The sequence below is a fragment of the Camelus dromedarius genome, chromosome 12 (assembly GCF_036321535.1).
Source record: "Camelus dromedarius isolate mCamDro1 chromosome 12, mCamDro1.pat, whole genome shotgun sequence".
Taxonomy (NCBI): domain Eukaryota; kingdom Metazoa; phylum Chordata; class Mammalia; order Artiodactyla; family Camelidae; genus Camelus; species Camelus dromedarius.
Window position 1 is genome coordinate 9,107,848 of NC_087447.1, and position 17,556 is coordinate 9,125,403.

At 52.0% G+C, this 17,556-nt stretch overlaps 2 protein-coding genes across 3 annotated transcripts; one reads left to right on the forward strand and one right to left on the reverse strand.

The window, feature by feature from the left end:
* Nucleotides 1-2,420: 2,420 nt before the first annotated feature.
* Nucleotides 2,421-5,189, forward strand: FTH1 (ferritin heavy chain 1). Its single transcript, XM_064492262.1, has 4 exons — nucleotides 2,421-2,773; nucleotides 4,192-4,338; nucleotides 4,640-4,765; nucleotides 4,862-5,189. The coding sequence occupies exons 1-4, from the start codon at nucleotides 2,660-2,662 to the stop codon at nucleotides 5,024-5,026; spliced, it is 552 nt and encodes a 183-aa protein (XP_064348332.1). The 5' UTR covers nucleotides 2,421-2,659; the 3' UTR covers nucleotides 5,027-5,189.
* Nucleotides 5,190-5,216: 27 nt separating this feature from the next.
* BEST1 (bestrophin 1) lies at nucleotides 5,217-15,110 on the reverse strand. Of its 2 annotated transcripts, XM_064492261.1 has the most exons (11): nucleotides 14,581-15,110; nucleotides 13,515-13,702; nucleotides 12,262-12,356; nucleotides 11,568-11,801; nucleotides 10,796-10,950; nucleotides 10,334-10,411; nucleotides 9,683-9,835; nucleotides 9,376-9,456; nucleotides 8,929-9,080; nucleotides 6,660-7,304; nucleotides 5,217-5,622 (listed from the first exon to the last, which is right to left on the reverse strand). In XM_064492261.1, the coding sequence occupies exons 2-11, from the start codon at nucleotides 13,664-13,666 to the stop codon at nucleotides 5,604-5,606; spliced, it is 1,764 nt and encodes a 587-aa protein (XP_064348331.1). In that variant the 5' UTR covers nucleotides 13,667-13,702; nucleotides 14,581-15,110; the 3' UTR covers nucleotides 5,217-5,603. The 2 variants fall into 2 exon arrangements, with proteins under 2 accessions (XP_064348331.1, XP_064348330.1); XM_064492260.1 differs by lacking the exons at nucleotides 9,376-9,456; nucleotides 12,262-12,356; nucleotides 13,515-13,702; nucleotides 14,581-15,110 and having other exon boundaries at nucleotides 11,568-11,921.
* Nucleotides 15,111-17,556: the final 2,446 nt, after the last annotated feature.

Sequence of the window (17,556 nt, forward strand, 5' to 3'; positions counted from 1 at the left end):
CTATATATACTCTTCTAATAACTTTATAGGGTTATTTTTTTAAAGGCTTGGATGTTTAATCCATCTGGAACGTATTTTGAAACAGAGTGAGTCATTTTTCCCCACATGACTATCAATTGTTTCAACAACTCTTGTTGAACCCATTTTTTCTCTCCTAATTTGAAATGCCAATTTAGCATCTACCAAGTTCCCATTATGGGGGTAGGGCCGTGTAGTTGCATTGATCTACTCCTCTCTTCCTGTGCCCATACCAACTGCTTTACAGTACTTCGTAGGACTTTCTCTTTTAATATCAGGGAGGGCAAATCTGTCCTCATAACCATTTTTCCCCCAAGTTTTATCAGCTCTTCTGCACACTCTTCCACATAAACTTTAGAATCATTTGTCAGGATTCCAAAAGACCACTGAGTTTCATAGAAATTGCTTTGAATGTATAGGTTTGTTTGGGGAGAACTGATATCTTTATAAAACTGACACTGGCCATCTAAAAACATGGTGACTTCAGTTATGCAAGTTTTCTTTTCGGTCCAGCAGTAAACATTTAAAGTTTTCTTCACATGTTTCCCATGAACTTTATTCCTAGGTACTTTAAGCTTTTGCTGCAAATATAAGTGCAAATTTTTTTTTCTTTCATTAGGTTTTCTAACTGGTTTTTACTGTTATATAGGAAAATTTTGCATCTGGTGACTTTGTCTCTCAACCTAATAGTTTTTCTAAAGGTTTCTGAAAACAAAACTCACATGGGATTTCTCAGGCTAGAAATCCTTTAGTGTTTCACTTCCATGTCGGTCCAGGATAAAATTTAACCCCTTTTTTACTGCACACAACCCTTCCTGACCTTGCCCCTATACTATCCTTCCAGTCCTCTCCAAGATGGACTTCACGTTCCAGGCCAACACATTTTCTTACAGTGCCTTGGACAGGCCATGCACTTCCACCCCTTACACCTTTGTATATGCTGCTGTCTTTGCTTGGAATTCTCTCCTCCGTTTCACCTTCCTTTTTACTTTTCCTTCAGCCTTAGTTAAAGGGTCACTTTCTTCGGAAGCCTTCCCTGACCTGTATCCCAGACTGGGTAAGGTGCCCCTTGTCTGTGTTCTCCCATCCTCCTTCTTTTTACTTCACTATGCTAGAGTATGTAGCTCTTGCCCCATTAAAGTTTTTTTTCCCTTAAAGTAATGCACATTCATTTTGAAATGAATCAAGACCCAGACATGAGAAGTCGCCGTAATTCCCTCAGCAACTTGTTTTAATATTTTAGTAAAATTCCTTTAAAAAAAAAGTTTTTAAGGTTTGGAAGTACAGGTACACGTTTGTGAACATACTGAAAAGGGTCCTGGGTAGGTCTTCTACGTACTGAAGGACCTGGCTAAGAAAAGGGAACCTCAAGGTCAGCAGACTAGGGGTAGGCGCTGGGCCTAGCTCCTGTTTGCCACCGGCGAATTCACATCCACTCAGTGCCGGGTACACAGCTGCAAGCCACATGCAGTGCCCCCGCCCCTTCAGGGTCCCGCCATCTGTCGCGCACATTCAGCGCCATCAGATTCCCTCCAACGACAACCCCGGGAGTGGCTCCCTACAGGGCCTCCTCAGCCTGAGGCTCCTGGGACTGGGGCCCGATAAAAGAGACCTTTTCAAAATGGCCTCGCAGCATCGTTTCCAGATCCCAGAGCCTTCTTCCCTCTTTCCTAGCCCCCAGGCCTCTGAGTTTTAAGCTACGGCGATTTTCTCAGAACCCATGAGGCTCAATCCCACAACTCCCTCGGGAAGGCAGTTTCCGCGTCTCTCGGGAAACACAGCCCACCCAGCCTTTGTTGTAGAAACTGCACGAGGAGCCATGTTTGCTTTCAGCAAAAGGCGGACAGGGTGGCCAGAGCCTGAACGGGCAGCCGACCCGCGACCGGCCGTGGGCCCCACCCCGCCTGCATTTGGCCGCTTCCTAAGCTTTGCGGAAGAGAAAGCGAGCCCTTTCCCAGGCTCTGACTCACTCGGCCTCCCAGGGCCCATGTTCCCCCTCCAGGTTCCGTATTTGCAATACGAGGTAATCGCCTCGGGGTGCGGGAACTGCTGCTTTACCGCTCATTTTAAACGAGCCCTTGGCCAATAGTCTCGGGGTGCCCCTTGGGGCCGTCGAATAGCCCCGACGTCCCAGGGGCCAGGGGCAGTTTCCCATCGGTTCCAAGGCCCAGGAGGCCACTGGGGTCTAAGCTCTGAGCTAGGTTTCCCGCCCCCGATCACGTCTTCGGTCCATCCCACGCGCCGCGCCCCAAGCTCCGGGGATCTAGCCGCGGCCCCTTCCCCGCCCCTCCCTCCCCCCACCTCCCCAGCGGGGAGGGGGGGCCGCGCGCCCACCGAAAGGGGCGGGGCCCTGAGCGGCGGGCGGCGTGATTGGCCGCGGCGGACCTGACGCCCGCTCCGCTATAAGAATCGGGCGACGGCCACCTGCGCCACAGTCTTCGCGGAGAGTCGCCGCGGTTTCCTGCTTCAACAGTGCTTGGACGGAACCCGGCGCTCGTCCCCCGCCCCGGCCGGCCACTCAGAGCCAGCCCTCGCCACCTCTTCACAGCGCCCTCCGACCGCCCCAAGGTCCCCGCCGCCGCTCCAGCGCCGCGCAGCCGCCGCCGCCGCCACCGCCACCGCCTCTTCTCAGCCGCCCGCCATGACGACCGCGTACACCTCGCAGGTGCGCCAGAACTACCACCAGGACTCGGAGGCTGCCATCAACCGCCAGATCAACCTGGAGCTGTACGCCTCCTACGTCTACCTGTCCATGGTGAGTGCCAGCGGGCCCGCGAGCAGCGGGCGCGGCCTCCCTGGGCGGCGGGGCGGGGGTGTGGCTACCGGGAGGGCCCTCCCGCCTCCCGCCTCCCGCCTCCCGCCTCCCGCCTCCGTGCGCCCTTCTGGAAAACGGAGGCTACTCGAGATCCCCCAGGACTTCTGCGCAGAAATCCTGAGCAGGTGGCCTTTCCGACTGCCCCCTAGGAGTGCCACCTTGTATGCCAGGGCCGCCTCGGCGCACCTTTTTTTATTTAAAGCGAGCCTAGTTTCCTCCCGGGGTTGCCACCAGTACAATCCTGCAAGTAGGAAAGTGGATTTTCGCGTTTCCATCCCTTCCTCTGCATCCGATCACGTGGTCCGGAGGGGGCGGAGAGGTCCAGCTCCCGTTTCCCTTCCCCCCCGTATGGCGGTGCCTGCTGGGTAATGGTGTCGAGTGGCAACTATGGGGGCTGGGGCGAAGTGGTTTATCTCGTGGGCCGACCACTCCCGAGCAACCGTCTCCTCCTCTCTGCTCTGCTTATCTCTAAGTCCCACTTGAATTGCAGCAGATCTCTAGATACCTCCCCATGTGCTGACACAAAGTTGTCTTAGTCAACCGTCTTTGTGCCTGGGTACTTAATTCTTTATCCTTTTTGTGTCAAAGAGTTGTGGCCCAACTGAACCCTTAGTTCTTGGGTAAGGTCCACCAGCAGTTTTGAGGCCAGGCATTTTTCCATGCAGTAATCGGTGGAATCCGGTTTCCAAAATACTGGTTTTAAGCGGTGTGGCGGGAGTCTTAGAATTGTTTTACTGTTGTGCAAATCACCCAAGAATAGACATGTTCCAGATGGGTCTGGAACAGGCCTGGATTTTATGACTGTCATTCCATTTCAGGAACACCTGAATACAGCAAGGGTCTAAAACGGAATCAAATTTTTCTTTCTACTGTTAATATATTTAATTACATTAACATTGCCCACAACTGTCACCTTGCTAGTGGGTTAATTTTAGAAATCCATCGGTCTGCTGTGAGCTGGCAAGCTCATGTTTTAACATGGATTAATCAGGGAGGAGAGGAAGAAGGCCCTAATAGTGCAGGGTAAATACTCCAGCATTCTCTCTTCAACCACATTTGACCCTGACTGTAAGAACTTCACTTTGCACTAATACAGATCCTTCAGATGGTTCATGGTGGAGGCAATTCCCATGGTATTTTAAATGTTCCTTGTATTAAACTTTTAATTTCAAGGACCACGTTTCATTTTTGTGTTTCAGATTAAAAACTGTCTACTGTTGTGTTCAATTCAGGAACACAACCTGCCTCCCAGTCTCCTTAGGCCCAGACCCCTTCTTGCTGGGCTTTAAGAAAGGAAGCCTTGGTGAGCAGATGGCCTTCCTTTAGGAATCCCTAACATGTTCATGTTCCACTTTAAGTCATACTACTTTGACCGTGATGATGTGGCTTTGAAGAACTTTGCCAAATACTTTCTTCACCAATCTCACGAGGAGAGGGAACATGCTGAGAAACTGATGAAGCTGCAGAACCAACGAGGTGGCCGAATCTTCCTTCAGGATATCAAGGTGAATGAAAGGTTCCAGGTTTGTCATGCCTCATCTATCTGTTAGGCCTCAGGTGTCAGAACTCATTGAGAGGAGCAGTTGCCCTTATCAGATGAGGATGCTTTTGTGCTATTTGGGCCTACCACCTTAAGCCAAAGTGGGTAAACAGTAATGGGCAAGGATGTTAAGTTGGAAGCTGTTGTCAAGGGAAACTTGGATGTTCCTTTTGCCAGAGCGCAGTGGTTACACATTGGGTGCTTGCTGATTTGTGACTGAAGTGGTAGAGACTGTAGATACATTGACCTAACATCCTCTCGTGCAGAAACCAGACTATGACGACTGGGAGAATGGGCTGAATGCAATGGAATGTGCGCTACACTTGGAAAAAAGTGTGAATCAGTCACTACTGGAATTGCACAAACTGGCCACTGACAAAAATGACCCCCACGTGAGTATCAGCAGCCTGGGAGTAAATGCAGGAAATCATTTGCCTTAGAGGCTGGGAAAGCTTACCGGTAACTTTCTTCTGTATTCTGTTTTCTAGTTGTGTGACTTCCTTGAGACGCATTACCTGAATGAGCAGGTGAAATCCATCAAAGAACTGGGTGACCATGTAACCAACTTGCGCAAGATGGGGGCCCCCGAATCTGGCATGGCGGAGTATCTCTTTGACAAGCACACCCTGGGAAGCAGTGATAATGAGAGCTAAGCCTTAGGCTGGCTTCCTGGAGCCACAGGGGTGACCTCCCTGGTCACCAAGGCAGTGCATGCATGTTTGGGTTACCTTTACCTTTTCTATAAGTTGTACCAAAACATCTACTTAACGTTCTTTCCTTAGTACCATTCCTTCAAATAAAGTAATTTGGTACCCAGCTGTTGTCTTCAAGTTCTTGGGATGGGCTACAAATGTATCTAGACCATCTTTGTTAACTTTGTGAGTGCCACAGCTCAATCACACTAATGAAAATGAAACTTAGGATTTATATTTATTAAATTCCTTAGTTTGGGAAAGATACCAAGGCTTCAGTTTGTTGAATTCAGACAGGATGTAGGACTTATGATTCTGAATTAGGTGTTTTATATTACATGTTTCCAGCAGTTGTTACCTTTCACAGTTTATATGAAACTAGTAATTTTAGTTACCTTTTAAGCTAACCATTTAATTCAGGCTGTCATGGGGACATATTCTTCAGTGTGGACAGCTATATGGCTATGGCTGGATCAGTGTCCTGCTGGTGTACACGCAGGTAGGACCAGGCCGGTGAAGCATCCCCCTTGGAAATGGGCTAGGAATGTGCTTCATCCCTAGTGAGAATTAGAAAGTTTACAACATGAATATGGAAAGATACCTTCATTTCAAAATAAAAATAGCTGCAGTAGGAGGGCAGAGGTAGAATCATCTTAAATGTTAACCAGTGAGTGGTGCTGGGAGACTGCAGAGCCATCTGCATCCTTGCTGGCAACTACATTAACATCCTTCCCCAAATCGGCCATAGTGATTTGTAAGTTTCTGGCCCTAGAAGCAAGACAGGTGGTAGCCCTTTTCAGTTTTCAATACAACGCTCTGTCTGACCACAGAATAACTGCTTGAGATTCTGAGAATAGAAAGTTACACTTCCTAGGTCGTGATTAGGGGTGGGGTAGGGTGTATCTAATTGGTGAGTGTCCAGGAAATCTGGAATAAAAGGAGATACCTAATGGTTTTGGGACAGCTTTGGGTCTAAGGAAGCAAGAAGAGCTCATTTAAATTGGGAAGTTTTGGTGAGGCCCCCAAAGCAGTCAGGTAACTCAAGGGACCTGGATGCCCCCACCTTACCATCTGCCAGTTCCCAGGGATGCGGTACCCTTCCCAGGAGTGCTTCAGGACCACCGTCAAGGGCTTAGGGCTGTGCTCGTGCGATCTCCCTACTAAGCCTGGGCAGTAAGTTGAGTTCTTGGGCTACAGCCTCGAGCCCTCAGTTCTGCCCCATGTTTCTGTGTCAGCCACCCCTGCTAAAAGTGAGCTGAGCCCATTGGCAACATCAGCCCACCTAAGCCTGGCCTGGTGGTCCTTCAACATCATTCCTGTCAGTGCAACCTCATCTTACACCTGGGTCCCAGAGAAGCCTTGGTGATGTCAGGCTCTTGGGTAGAATAAGCAAAAGTCCCCGACACTTCCCTAGGGCCCTTGCTGTGGCAGCCAGCTGTGTGCCCCAAGCCAGTGCTGGGCAGAGGCCCAGGATGCTCCGGCAGCCATAGTATGAGAATTGTGAAAGAAAGGTAGGCTTCAGAGCAAGGAAGCTGGTGGGGGCCTCCCATGGGGGCTGGGGGTTCAGTGGCCCTGGTTTGGGTGGAGGACAGACCTGTTTTCCAAGGCCCAGTAGGGGTCTCCATGATCTTCAAGGATAGTGTGTAGGTTGCTTGTTGATTGTTCCAGATGTGGTTCTCTGAGATGTTCAGGGGCCTCTGACATATCTGTCAAGTTAAACTCAACAGTTTTCCTCCTCACGTGACCCACTTCTGGGTTCTCTGTCAAGGCCTCAGCACTCTCTGGGAGCAATTCAAAACTCTTCTTGGTCCTGGGAGTCGCAGGCTGAAGGCTTTGGTCTTTGACAGTGTCATCTATGCCTGAGACCCTGCGAAGACTTGCTGACTGTCCAGGTGGGAAGACCATAGGGGTGTGGCTGAGGGGTGTCTGTGGGGCACTGTGGTAACCTGACCACCCATAGAGTCCCACAGACTTGAAGGCATCCTCCTCCTTAATCTTCCAGGCCTTGCCATCTTCCTGGTCACTAGAACCATGTTCGGCTCCCCCGAGGTTCTTGGACTGGCCCTCATGGAGAAGGGCCTCTTTCTTGGGCCAGAGTAGTTTGGTCTTTGAGTTTGTCCTGGGGGGCTGGCGGTCGTGAGATTGCAGCCCTAGGAAGCGGCCAATGATGCCCTTGTGAGCACCGTCCTCCTCCTCCTTCTCTGGGTCTGGCTGAAACTCCATATCTGCCTTACCCAGACTGGAAAGAAGCAAGAGACTCAGGGGTTAGTGGAGGGATGAAGGCTGGAAGCCTGGCTTGACTTCTTAACCCCCTCGTCTCCCTCCTGCTGGCCCAAGGCCAAGAATGCACAGCCTCCCTCTGTTCCCCAGGTACAGATGGTCATGTGAGGCCCAGAAAGGACTCTGGGTAAGCCAGGGATTTGTGGTTCCAAGTGGGGAGCAGCATCCACACCCAAGGAGAGAGGTCTGGCTTCCTGGGAGCCCAGGGTCTTTCCTCTGCCAGAGAAAGCCTATCTGCCCCAGAGTGTGGCCTGCCCTCGCCCGTGTCCAAATTCTCCCTGTGCTTCAAGGCCCAGCCCCAGGTCCAACTGCAGGCCACCTCTCAGGCAGCCAAAACTGATCTCTGGTCTATACTCTGTCTCTTCCCAGGGATCCAGGACTTTGTACCTTGTATTCAGAGCTTGAGCCTTTGGTTTGAACTCCCTCACTAGATTGTGCGTTTCTTGGCAGCGAAGTCTATGTGTTGTCATTCTCTGTTATCCACCCTCCCCAGCTGCTGGACTGCAAACCAGGTAGAACTCAGAGGCGACCTCCAAAAATGTTTCTGACTTAAGCAAGCCTCCATCCTTGATCATTTGATCACTTACCCAAACCTTCCACACACCAGTTAGAGACTAGCTAATTCTAATTACGGCTTACTCGGTTCTTAAAAAGAGAACAGTCGGGGAGGGTATAGCTCAAGTGGTAGAGTGCATGCCTGGCATGCACAAGGTCCTGGTTCAATCCCCAGTACCTCCTCCAAAAAATAAATAAATAAATAAACCTAAGTACCTCCCTCCCCCAACCAAAAAAAAGAGAACAGTGCTTTTAATACTGTGGAAGAAAACCTTGATGGTACGGACCCTGACATGCAGCAAACATTCTCTCGAGGCCTCACCACTCTGTCACCCTGGGGAGAGAGGGCTACAGCTTGAAAGGGATGCTGACCAGATCAGGAGAACAGGACCCACAGGGGGAAGCTTGGCTGCTGAGGCCTGTGCACTGCAGTAAGAAGTCTACTCAGCAGGTACCTGTGATGGCCCAGCCTCCTGCTCCCTTGCCCAGGGGACCCCATCCACTCCCCATCCAAACATCCCAGCTTATCAGAAAACAGTTCTGAACCAGAGCCAGGAACCAGGCCCTGACACCCCAGCTGCACCACTAATCACTGACTGCCCTCGAGTAAGTCCCTTCTCTCTCTGAGCCTCAGTCTCCAACTCTGGTCACAGGGGACTTAGATTGGAGGTACCAAAGGGCCTTCATAGCCTTAAAAGTCTTCACACACTACAAGGTAAGGGTTGAGGGTGTGGTGTTGGAACTAGACATACCTGGCCCACGTGTGCTGCTCACTAGCTATGTGACCTTGGGTTGGGCAACTGACTTAACCTCTCTGAACTGGACTTAATCATCTGAAAACTGGAGATAACAAACCAAGGTTATTGGGAGGAAAAAAAATAGCTGAAAAAATATATAAAGAGCTTAATATAACGTCCAGCCCTGACTAGGCACCCACTATGCATGAACTAGTGCTATTACAAGGTCTTGGGCAGGCCCTTGCCCTTGGAGTTTTCTACCCACCAAAGTGGTTCCCTGGCACTTCCCACCTGATGTTGAAGGTGGATCCAAAAAAGGAGGGTCGGCGAGACTGGGCAGAGGCAGCTGTGTAGGGGGGATGTGGTTCTGGCTCGTTCCAGTACATGTCCCGCTCCATGGGGGGCAGGTCCTGGTGCATCTCATCTACAGCCAACAGGGACACCTGGTCATCAGGGACAGAAGGAGAAGTCCAACAGAAAGGTCAGCCTGAGCAGGAGGGTGCATTTGCCAGGTGGCTTGGAGAGCTCATTTCCCTCTCTCTGGGCCTCAGATTCCCTGCTTGTGAAACGAGGAGACTGACGCCTGCCTGCAGCCTCAAAATTCAGGCTGAGAATCCTGTGAGTGAATAGGCCAGGGGCAATTCACTGTGGGGCCTCCCTACGGAACTGTGGGGTCCCCCTCCCCGGGTCTAGTTTGGGGAGGGTCCATGGGGACAGGCTTTCTTCCTCCCTTCATACCTGCAAGCTCCTGTCCACAATCCAGTTGGTCTCAAAGTCATCATCATCCTCTCCAAATGGGTTGATGAGCTGCTCTGCCACCTTGGTAGGGTAGGTGAGGCTCTGGAAATCCTCAGATGGAACCCCTCATAGCCTTGCTCCACTCTTAAACCTTGGCTCCTGCATTTCCACCCCTCTGACCCCCTCAACAATGCCCTTCCCTCCTGATCAGTGTCTCTGAAGCCACTGCGTATGGACCCTCCTCTCATGGCTGGCCACGACCCTCTGGGCCACGCCCACAGCCGGCTTTGTCCCCGGAGAGGCTTACCTTCAGCCAACCGGCATAGAAAAAGAACTGCAGGAACGTGAAGAGGGGCACAACAAGGTCCATCTCGTGGCCGGGGTAGGCTTTGGCTGGGTTCAGAAACTGCCGCCCAATCAGGCAAGCCAGGAAGAAGCTGTAGACCGCCACGGTCACCACCTGGGAGGGAAAAGAGACGGTGGCAGATATGGGCTGGGTGGGGAACCTGGGGTCAGGAAGGTCCCTAGGTTGGGGGCACAGGCCTTGCTCTGACTTGCACACTCGCGTGACTTTGGGTCAATGCGGTCTCCTCTTTCTTTTTCTTTCTTTTTTTCTTTTTTTGGGGGGATGGGGATGGGGGAGATAATTCAATTGATTATTTATTTATTTGTTTGTTTGTTTATTTATTTATTTATAATGGAGGTACTGGGGATTGAACCCTCCCCACTCTGTGGTCTCCTCTTTAAAATGAGATAATCACACTGCCTCCACTACCTGGACAGGCAGGGGCTGGACACTTTGAACTTGGCACTAGAGCAAACCTGCAAAGTCCAGACCCGACTCCCAGGGTGAGCCTCTTCTTCAGCCTCTAAATGAGCCCTTCCCATCATAGGCTGCTTCCTGAGTCCTCCTAGCCTCAACTTCCCAAAGGGGCTGCTTCACCAGCCTAGTCCTCACCTGAGTGTACACCAGCGGGACACTGATCCAGTCGTAGGCATACAGGTGTCCACACTGACTACGCAAGGTGTTCATTTCCTAGGGGGGCAGGAGGGAGGATTGGGTTTTTGACCACCACCTGCTCTCCTGGGCTCCCCTCACCAGCTCTTCCAGGTCTGGTGCTCATGGTCCAGCCCTGGCTTTGTGGTCATGGCATCTCACTTAACTACTCTGTGCCTCAGCCTCCTCATCTATCAAAAAGGAACCAAGATCTCAGAGGCTCACCTTAGAGAGGGGATGGGAGAGAAATTGGAAAGGGGCCACCTTGGGCTATGGAAGTCTGTTGGAAAAGATCCTATAGTCCCCAGGCAGGCTCTGGGAAGACCCTCAAGGACTCAAGCCTTCTCTTTGGAGGAAACCTTGTTCCACGTGGGACACGACCCTCCCCGCTCCGCAGCAGCGTCATCTGGGTAGGGGGCTCACGTTGAGCAGGCTCTGGAGCAGGACAGGGTCCCGGATTCGACCTTCAATCCAGGCCTTTGTTGACAGGTTGGCAAACCATACCCAGGGCATCCAGAACGAGTTGTGTGGCAAGCTCAGTTTTTCCAAGTGTTTGTGTTCCAAAGGGGTCATAAAGCCTGCGGGGTAGAGTGGAGAAGGCAGAGGGTAGGGGAACCTGCAGAAGGGGTGGCTGGCCCTGCAGGGCCCAGAGTTCAGGCCCGAGTCCATGCGGAGCCCACAGGGACATCAGAGCTCCTTTGCCATCCTCTTTCTTTCACCAAATAACCGCTGAGTGTCTACTCTGTGCTGCTCTGGGCTGAGCATGCGAGAGGGATCTTATTAACCAGGATCAGGCAAGGCCAGAGGTTGCTGTATAGACCGAGGTTGCTAATGTGCAGACTGGAAACCGGAGAACAGGAACGCGGAGGGCAGAGAGAGGTAGACCCGAGTTCCTCACCAGTTCCCAAAGCCGCACTCTGGCCCTCAACCCTCACTCTTCCCTCATCCCTCAAGAGTCCTTAGCCTTGTCTCAAAGCCCTATCACCCAAAGGTCGGTTCCTGGCCTCTTCCCACCTTCAGACCCCTGACTCCGCCCCGCCCAATTCAGGCTTCTAGGTCTCCACCCGACCCGGCTCCTGGCCCCACCCAATCCTCTGCACAGGGGCCCCTGGCTCTCCCCCGCCCCCTCCCCCGCCCCCGCCCCCGCCCCCGTCGGCCTATGGCCCCGCCCGCTGCCCCGCCCGGCCCCGCCCACCTGCTTTCACCAGGTGTTGGGGACTGGGAAAACGCTTGTAGACCGCGGCGCTGACGCTGCGCAGGATGAGCACGTTGCCCAGATTGGCGTAGCGCATGAGCGTGCGCCGCAGCAGCCGGCCTTTCTCGTCCTTGCCCTCGACGAAGCTCGACACGAGGTTCATGAGGCGGTCGGGCCACGGCAGGTTCTCGTACTGGTTCCACCAGCGGGTCACGACCAGCGTCACGTAGAAGCCTGGGCAGGAGGGGGCGGGGGGCGAGGGGCGAAGGCCCAGGCTGCGGCCAGAGCCCAGCGAGGGCGACGCCTCGGTGTCTCCGTCTTTCTAATGGGGATGTCAGGCGCTCGGGATGGGGAGACCATCAGACCCTCGCATGAAGGAGCAAGCCTCGAGTTTTCTCTCTGGGGGCCCCACTGCCTTACCCAGGAATCCGCCAGACCCCTCCCTTCCTGCGCAAGGCTCCAGGGACGACTATCATGTCAGTGCTGCCCTTAGAAAGTGGGGTGCAGAAAGCTAACAGCACGACGTCCTTCCTGACGTCTAACTTCAGTCCCTCTGGCTTCAGGCTCCTCATGTCCCTCAACTACCAAGAGACACTGACATGCCACTGGCCTTGCCCAGATAGCTTCCCCTGATCCGCCTGTCTGGAGCCTGGAGCAGCCACCCGGACCCCAACACGCAGAAGGGGGAGCTCACCCAGCACGAAGGAAATAGGGATGAGCTGGATGTAGCCATCACAATACAGAGTCAGCTTCTCAAAAATCACCTGCTGTTCGTCAGTGAGGGCCATCCTGGGGGGTGGAGTCAGGGTGGATAAAGATGTGAAGACACTGGGAGGAGATGACTCAGACTGGTCCCGTCCAGCCTGGCCCAGTGTAGGAGTGTGGCTGCCTGACCTCCCCACTGTTCCTTTCACTGGTCCACCTCCGGACCCTCCTGTGGCCTGAGCCAGGTCCCACTCCTTCTCTGGCAGCCCTAAAACCCCAGTGAGTCCTCTTCTCCATGCCTGGAGGATACCCCCTCAGAAGGTTTCCAAGGTAGTCCGGCTGAAGGAGTCAGTTTTAGGCACCACTGACCCTTTTAAAGAATTCAAAAGACAGTTGTTTGAAAACAGGTTGAAAATAGAATGTTTGGTCAGGAAAGATGAATAGGCAGAGCGCAGAGGGCTTTTATAACAATGAAACTCTTCTGTAAACACTGTGACGGTGGCTATATGTCTGTACACATTGTCCAAACCCACAGAATGTACACCAAGGGTGAACCCTGGTGTCAGCTATGGACTTTGGATGATAATGGTGTGTCAGTGTGGGTTCACTTATTATCACAAATGTCCCACTCTGCAGTGGGATGTTGATGGGGGGGGGCTGTGTGTGCGCGGTAGAAGGGGTGGGGTACTGCGGACTCTCTGTATCTTCAGTTCTATTTTGCTATGAACCTAAAACTGCTCTAAAAAATAACACCTAATTTTTTAAGTGTGTGGGTTCCCTAGTAACAACCAAAGGAAACCAATGTGCTTTGTTGTCAGAATCATCATTATAAACTGAAGAATCTCATGTATTTAATATTTTTCAATTCATTGTCATCATGAATGCTTTTTCCATTTCAAGTGCTATCATATATTCTGTGGTTATATATGTTTTATATTTTATTGTTTAAATAAACATTTTAATTAGAAAAAAAAAAGTGTGGTCTGGACCTGCGAGACCATGTGGGATTCAGGAAAACAGGCTGAGTGGGACCAGGTAAGGCCTGGGTTCCAAGGCTCCTCCCTGGGTTGGAGGAAAGGGTGTTTGAGATGCTTCTGACCTGCCTTGAGCTGCTCTCCCCACCTGCCTCCTCTTCTCTCCTCCCCAGTCTCCAGGGCTTGGCCACAAGCTCAGCTCAGCCCTATAGGTCTCTGTGCAACGGCCCTCCTGGATGGCTGGGGGCCCCGGAATTTCCCCTGGTACCTGTAAATGAAGCGGATGATGTAGTAGCAGAGCAGGAAGATGAGGAACTCGCCATAGAGCAGCTTGTAGATGCTGCCCCGCCAGCACAGCAGCAGGCGGGAGAAGGAGCCAAAACGGGCATTAGCCACTTGGCTTGAGTAGGTGACAGTCATGGCCAGGCACTGGGCTGTGGCGGGTGGGCCTGGGTCCTGGTGGACAGATGAGAGGATACTGATGGGGGTGGGAAGGGACAGGGACCTTGGTCAGAGTCTGTCCAGGACTCATAAGTGACTTTAGCTGGGACCCTTCCCTGCTCTGGGCCTCAGTTCTCCTATCTGGATACTGGGAGGGGAATGGGGTGACCTCTAAGGAGCCAGGGAAGTGAGCTCAGAAGCTGCCATAGCCTTGGTGTGGAAGACACAGAGAGGTCTGTGCCTTTACATTGTATGACCAAAACAACGACAGTAATGTCCATGCACTAGGCTCCATCCTGTATCCCTGTCCCAAGTGCCCAGAACAAAGCCTGGCCAATGGAGATGTTTACTGAATGGTGGCCCCAGGGCCTTTCCACCTGCTGACCCTCCTTCCTGAGGGATGCTCTTCCTAATCTAGCTGTATGGCTCACTCCCACTTCAGGTCACCTCCTCAGAAAGGTCGTCCCCAACCAACCTACCTGGAAATACCATCCCTGTACCACCAGCACTCTCTTTGCCTTGCCTTACTCGATTTTTCTACGTAGCACTTACTGTGTTATACTTGCAATTATATTTTGCAGGCTATCTTCTTGCTCACTGTCTATTCCCTCTTGAGAATGGAAGACCCTATTGTGTTCTCGGAGGAGGTGCTCAGTAAAAACTTACTGAAGCAATGATTGGCACCCCACCCTCCCCCAACTCACTCTGATGCAGCCATACTGGCTGTCTCCGTGCCTGGTGAACACTAAGTTCATTCCCACCTAAGGGCCTTTGCACAAACAAGTGCCCTCACACCTGCACATGTGCTATCTGTGGGTATCCATCACACTCATGTCATCCACCCCCAAGGCCCTCAAAAGCCCCAGCCCAGCCTGTAGGTAACCCCTACTCACAGGTGGGGCTCCAGGCTGGTCAGGAGATCTCACAAAAGTTCTGGCTTCAGGACTGGCGGGACCCTCTGGGGTCCTGTAGCCAGTGCCTCAGCTCATACTTAGGGGCTGGCACTGCCCATATGTATCCTAAGCGGTCACTTGACTCCCTAAGCCAAGGCCTCCACAAAGGAGCCTTTGTCTTGGCCCCTCCTCCATAATCTTCCCATAAGCAGCAGGCACCTTGGTCCAGCCAGGGCCCCTCTAATTCCTTCCGGTGAGGGAGGGCGGTTGTGGGGCTGAGAACAGGGCTGGAATTGGGGGCAACCCCCCTCCACCATGGGCCCTGCCGATTCTGCAGTTTCCTTGGGGCCCTAACCGCCAGAGATTGAAGGATCTGTTTCTTGACGTCTTGCAGGGTGAGCTGTGGGGAGGAGGGGCCGGGGCCTTGGGCCTCATCTCCTGGGCCAGGCGCCATCCAGAGGCGCCTCTGCCCAGGCCCTGTGGGTACCCAAAAGAACATTGGACCACAGTCAGAAATCCTGGCTTCTAGTCCTGGCTCTGCCACCTGGTGTGGTAACCCTGGGTGGGGCCTCTGCTCATCTCTAGGCTTCAGTGTCCCTCTCTGGAAAAGGATGGCGTTGCATTAGAATTCCATCACCTCAGTAAGATGATGGAATTCTGCCTATACTCGTGAGGAGCTCTGATTGGCTGCTGGTGACATCATCGGTTATTCAGGCTGTGATTGGCTGGCAGAATCCAGTTAGCAGGTCGGCTTAGAGCTACGGAAAGGGGGGGGGGGGGCGGGAACGAGGGGACTGCTGTGTCGGGGCCGGGCCTGGTGCGAGATGACACAGCAGCTCTGAGGTTTATGCCGCTGGCTCCCTCCCAGCCCATGCAGTAGTGGAGTGTGCCCGGGTCCCCAAGGGCAGCTGGTTAATACCTCAGCAACTGATTCCATACATTTTAATACGTCAGTCCATACGTGAGAGCCCTTCTAAGCCGCTGGAAGTGATGGGTGTCTAGGACATACCTCCTCTTATTTTAAGTGAAAGCTTGAAGCTACAGTGGCCCTTGGTCTTCAGTGACCATAAGAATGGCCTGGAATGTTTACTAAACATGCAGCTTCTCAAGGTCTTTCTCCAGAGTCTGATTCTGCGACCTGAAGGATGCTGCATTTCTAACGAGCACAGTGGGGATTGTAATGCCAGTGGTCTTTGGACCACACTTTCAGAAGCCCTGATTTACGATATGATTTGAGCCTTAAAATAAATCCACTCCTTCCCTCCTTCACTCTCCCCTTCCCTAACCCCGCCCCGCCACCTGGGCCCCATACTCCTTAGTGTTTAACAGTGCTGAGATTGCAGGTGATTGTTGTACATATCATTTTGCCTTTATAATTCTCTGCCTGGAAAGAAAAATTATTTCACAACAACATTGGGTGCTTTTCCAATCACAGCAATCAGGCCATTACTATTAGAAGGGAGTCTCTTCAGATCAGAGACCATCTTTTTGACGTATTTGCTGCATCCCAGCCGCCCGTTCTGTGGGAGACATCATTCCCATCACTGTCCTTAGCTGAACTGGGGAAAGGGGCAGGTTCACTTGAGCCTCAGTCTCCTCATCTGTGAAATGGGACAATAATTCTCGGCAGCTGCTAGAGAATGATGGATGAGAAACGTTTTAGTCAACTCTCCAAACCAGTCATTCTCGTGCCTGACTGCCTGTTAACTTTTCCAGGGGAACATGTACAAGCCCCTAGTGCCTCTGCCCCACCGCCCAGATTCAGTTGGTCTGGGTGGAGCCCTGTCGTTGGTATTTGTTCTAGCTCCCCAGGTGAGTCTAATGGAAAGTGTGGGTTGAGGATCACCGCTGTGACTGAATATTTCCCTTTTTTGTATTCCCTCTTTCCCCACCAACACATACCAACACTCAAGAGAGAGCTTTCCATTTAGCAGATGATTAATAAATATATTTTGAAATTAATATTGAAATATATGCCTGGCACCACACCTGGCATGGGGATGCTCACTCTGTGTTAGTTGAAATAAATGAGCCACCTGCCTTTGAGGGGTCACGTTCCTGCCTCCCCTATGATGGCCACTGGAGGGCGCCCTTGAATAGCTGACTTTGGCCTGGAAAGCCTGGTCCGCAGGCAGTCTGTGTGGATGGTGGAACTGGCACTGGATGGCACCTTCATGTCCTTGACTCTGACCAGCAGCTATAAGAACCATGAAAGGGAGACACTGGAGTCCTCTCTGTCTTTCCCTAAACCTCAGATTCCTTGGCAATATCCAGCAGGACCAGCTGACTCTGCTGCCCCAGCCCCCTTCCCTTCCACATGCCCCAGGATATCCCCAGAGACACCCCGTGAGCAAGTGCTCCTGGTCCCACCTGAGGCACACCCCAGGTACAAGTCATGGTCTTTTCCACTGGGTCTTGGTCATGAATATGTTCCCAGCCAGCTAGGCATGACTCAGGTATACAGAAAGGCCACAGCAAACACTGATCCAAGCCATGCTTGGATGAAGGGCCCCAGGATTGACCCCTACAAGGATGGGGCCCAGCCTCGTCAGGGTTGGCCTCTTCTGTTTTCCATTCTGTAAAATAACGAGTCAAAAAACCATTTCCAACTCCAGAACTGAATCTAATCTGACTTCTGCCTCCAAGAATTCATAGATAGCTAAAAACCAGGGACACACTTAAATAGCTCTATTACAGAGTGGCAGGGCCTAGTAGCTGTGCCAAGTGTATAGAAGTCAAGGAAACCTTTACAGAGATGGGAGAATTTGAGCTGGATCTTGAAGCATGAGTAGGAGTTTGTCTGAGTTGAGAAGGATGGAAGAGCATTACATATCAGGGGAACAGCCCATGAAAAGTCATAGAGACATTACTGAGGGACAGTTCAGTATGGCATTATTATCCACATTTTATAGAGGAGAACCCTGAAGTTCAAAGCCAGTGTTGTCCAAAGTAACATGGCTATAAAGGGCTAGATTG

Bases quoted from the DNA above. Each gene is read 5' to 3' on its own strand.
- FTH1 (XM_064492262.1), top strand. From the start codon at position 2,660: ATGACGACCGCGTACACCTCGCAGGTGCGCCAGAACTACCACCAGGAC. The intron at 2,774-4,191 runs GTGAGTGCCAGC...TTCCACTTTAAG, and splicing joins CCTACGTCTACCTGTCCATG to TCATACTACTTTGACCGTGA. The intron at 4,339-4,639 runs GTGAATGAAAGG...CCTCTCGTGCAG, and splicing joins TCTTCCTTCAGGATATCAAG to AAACCAGACTATGACGACTG.
- BEST1 (XM_064492261.1), bottom strand. From the start codon at position 13,666: ATGACTGTCACCTACTCAAGCCAAGTGGCTAATGCCCGTTTTGGCTCC. The intron at 9,457-9,682 runs GTAAGCCTCTCC...TACCCTACCAAG, and splicing joins TCTATGCCGGTTGGCTGAAG to GTGGCAGAGCAGCTCATCAA. The intron at 9,081-9,375 runs GTATGAAGGGAG...CCTGATGACCAG, and splicing joins TTGTGGACAGGAGCTTGCAG to GTGTCCCTGTTGGCTGTAGA.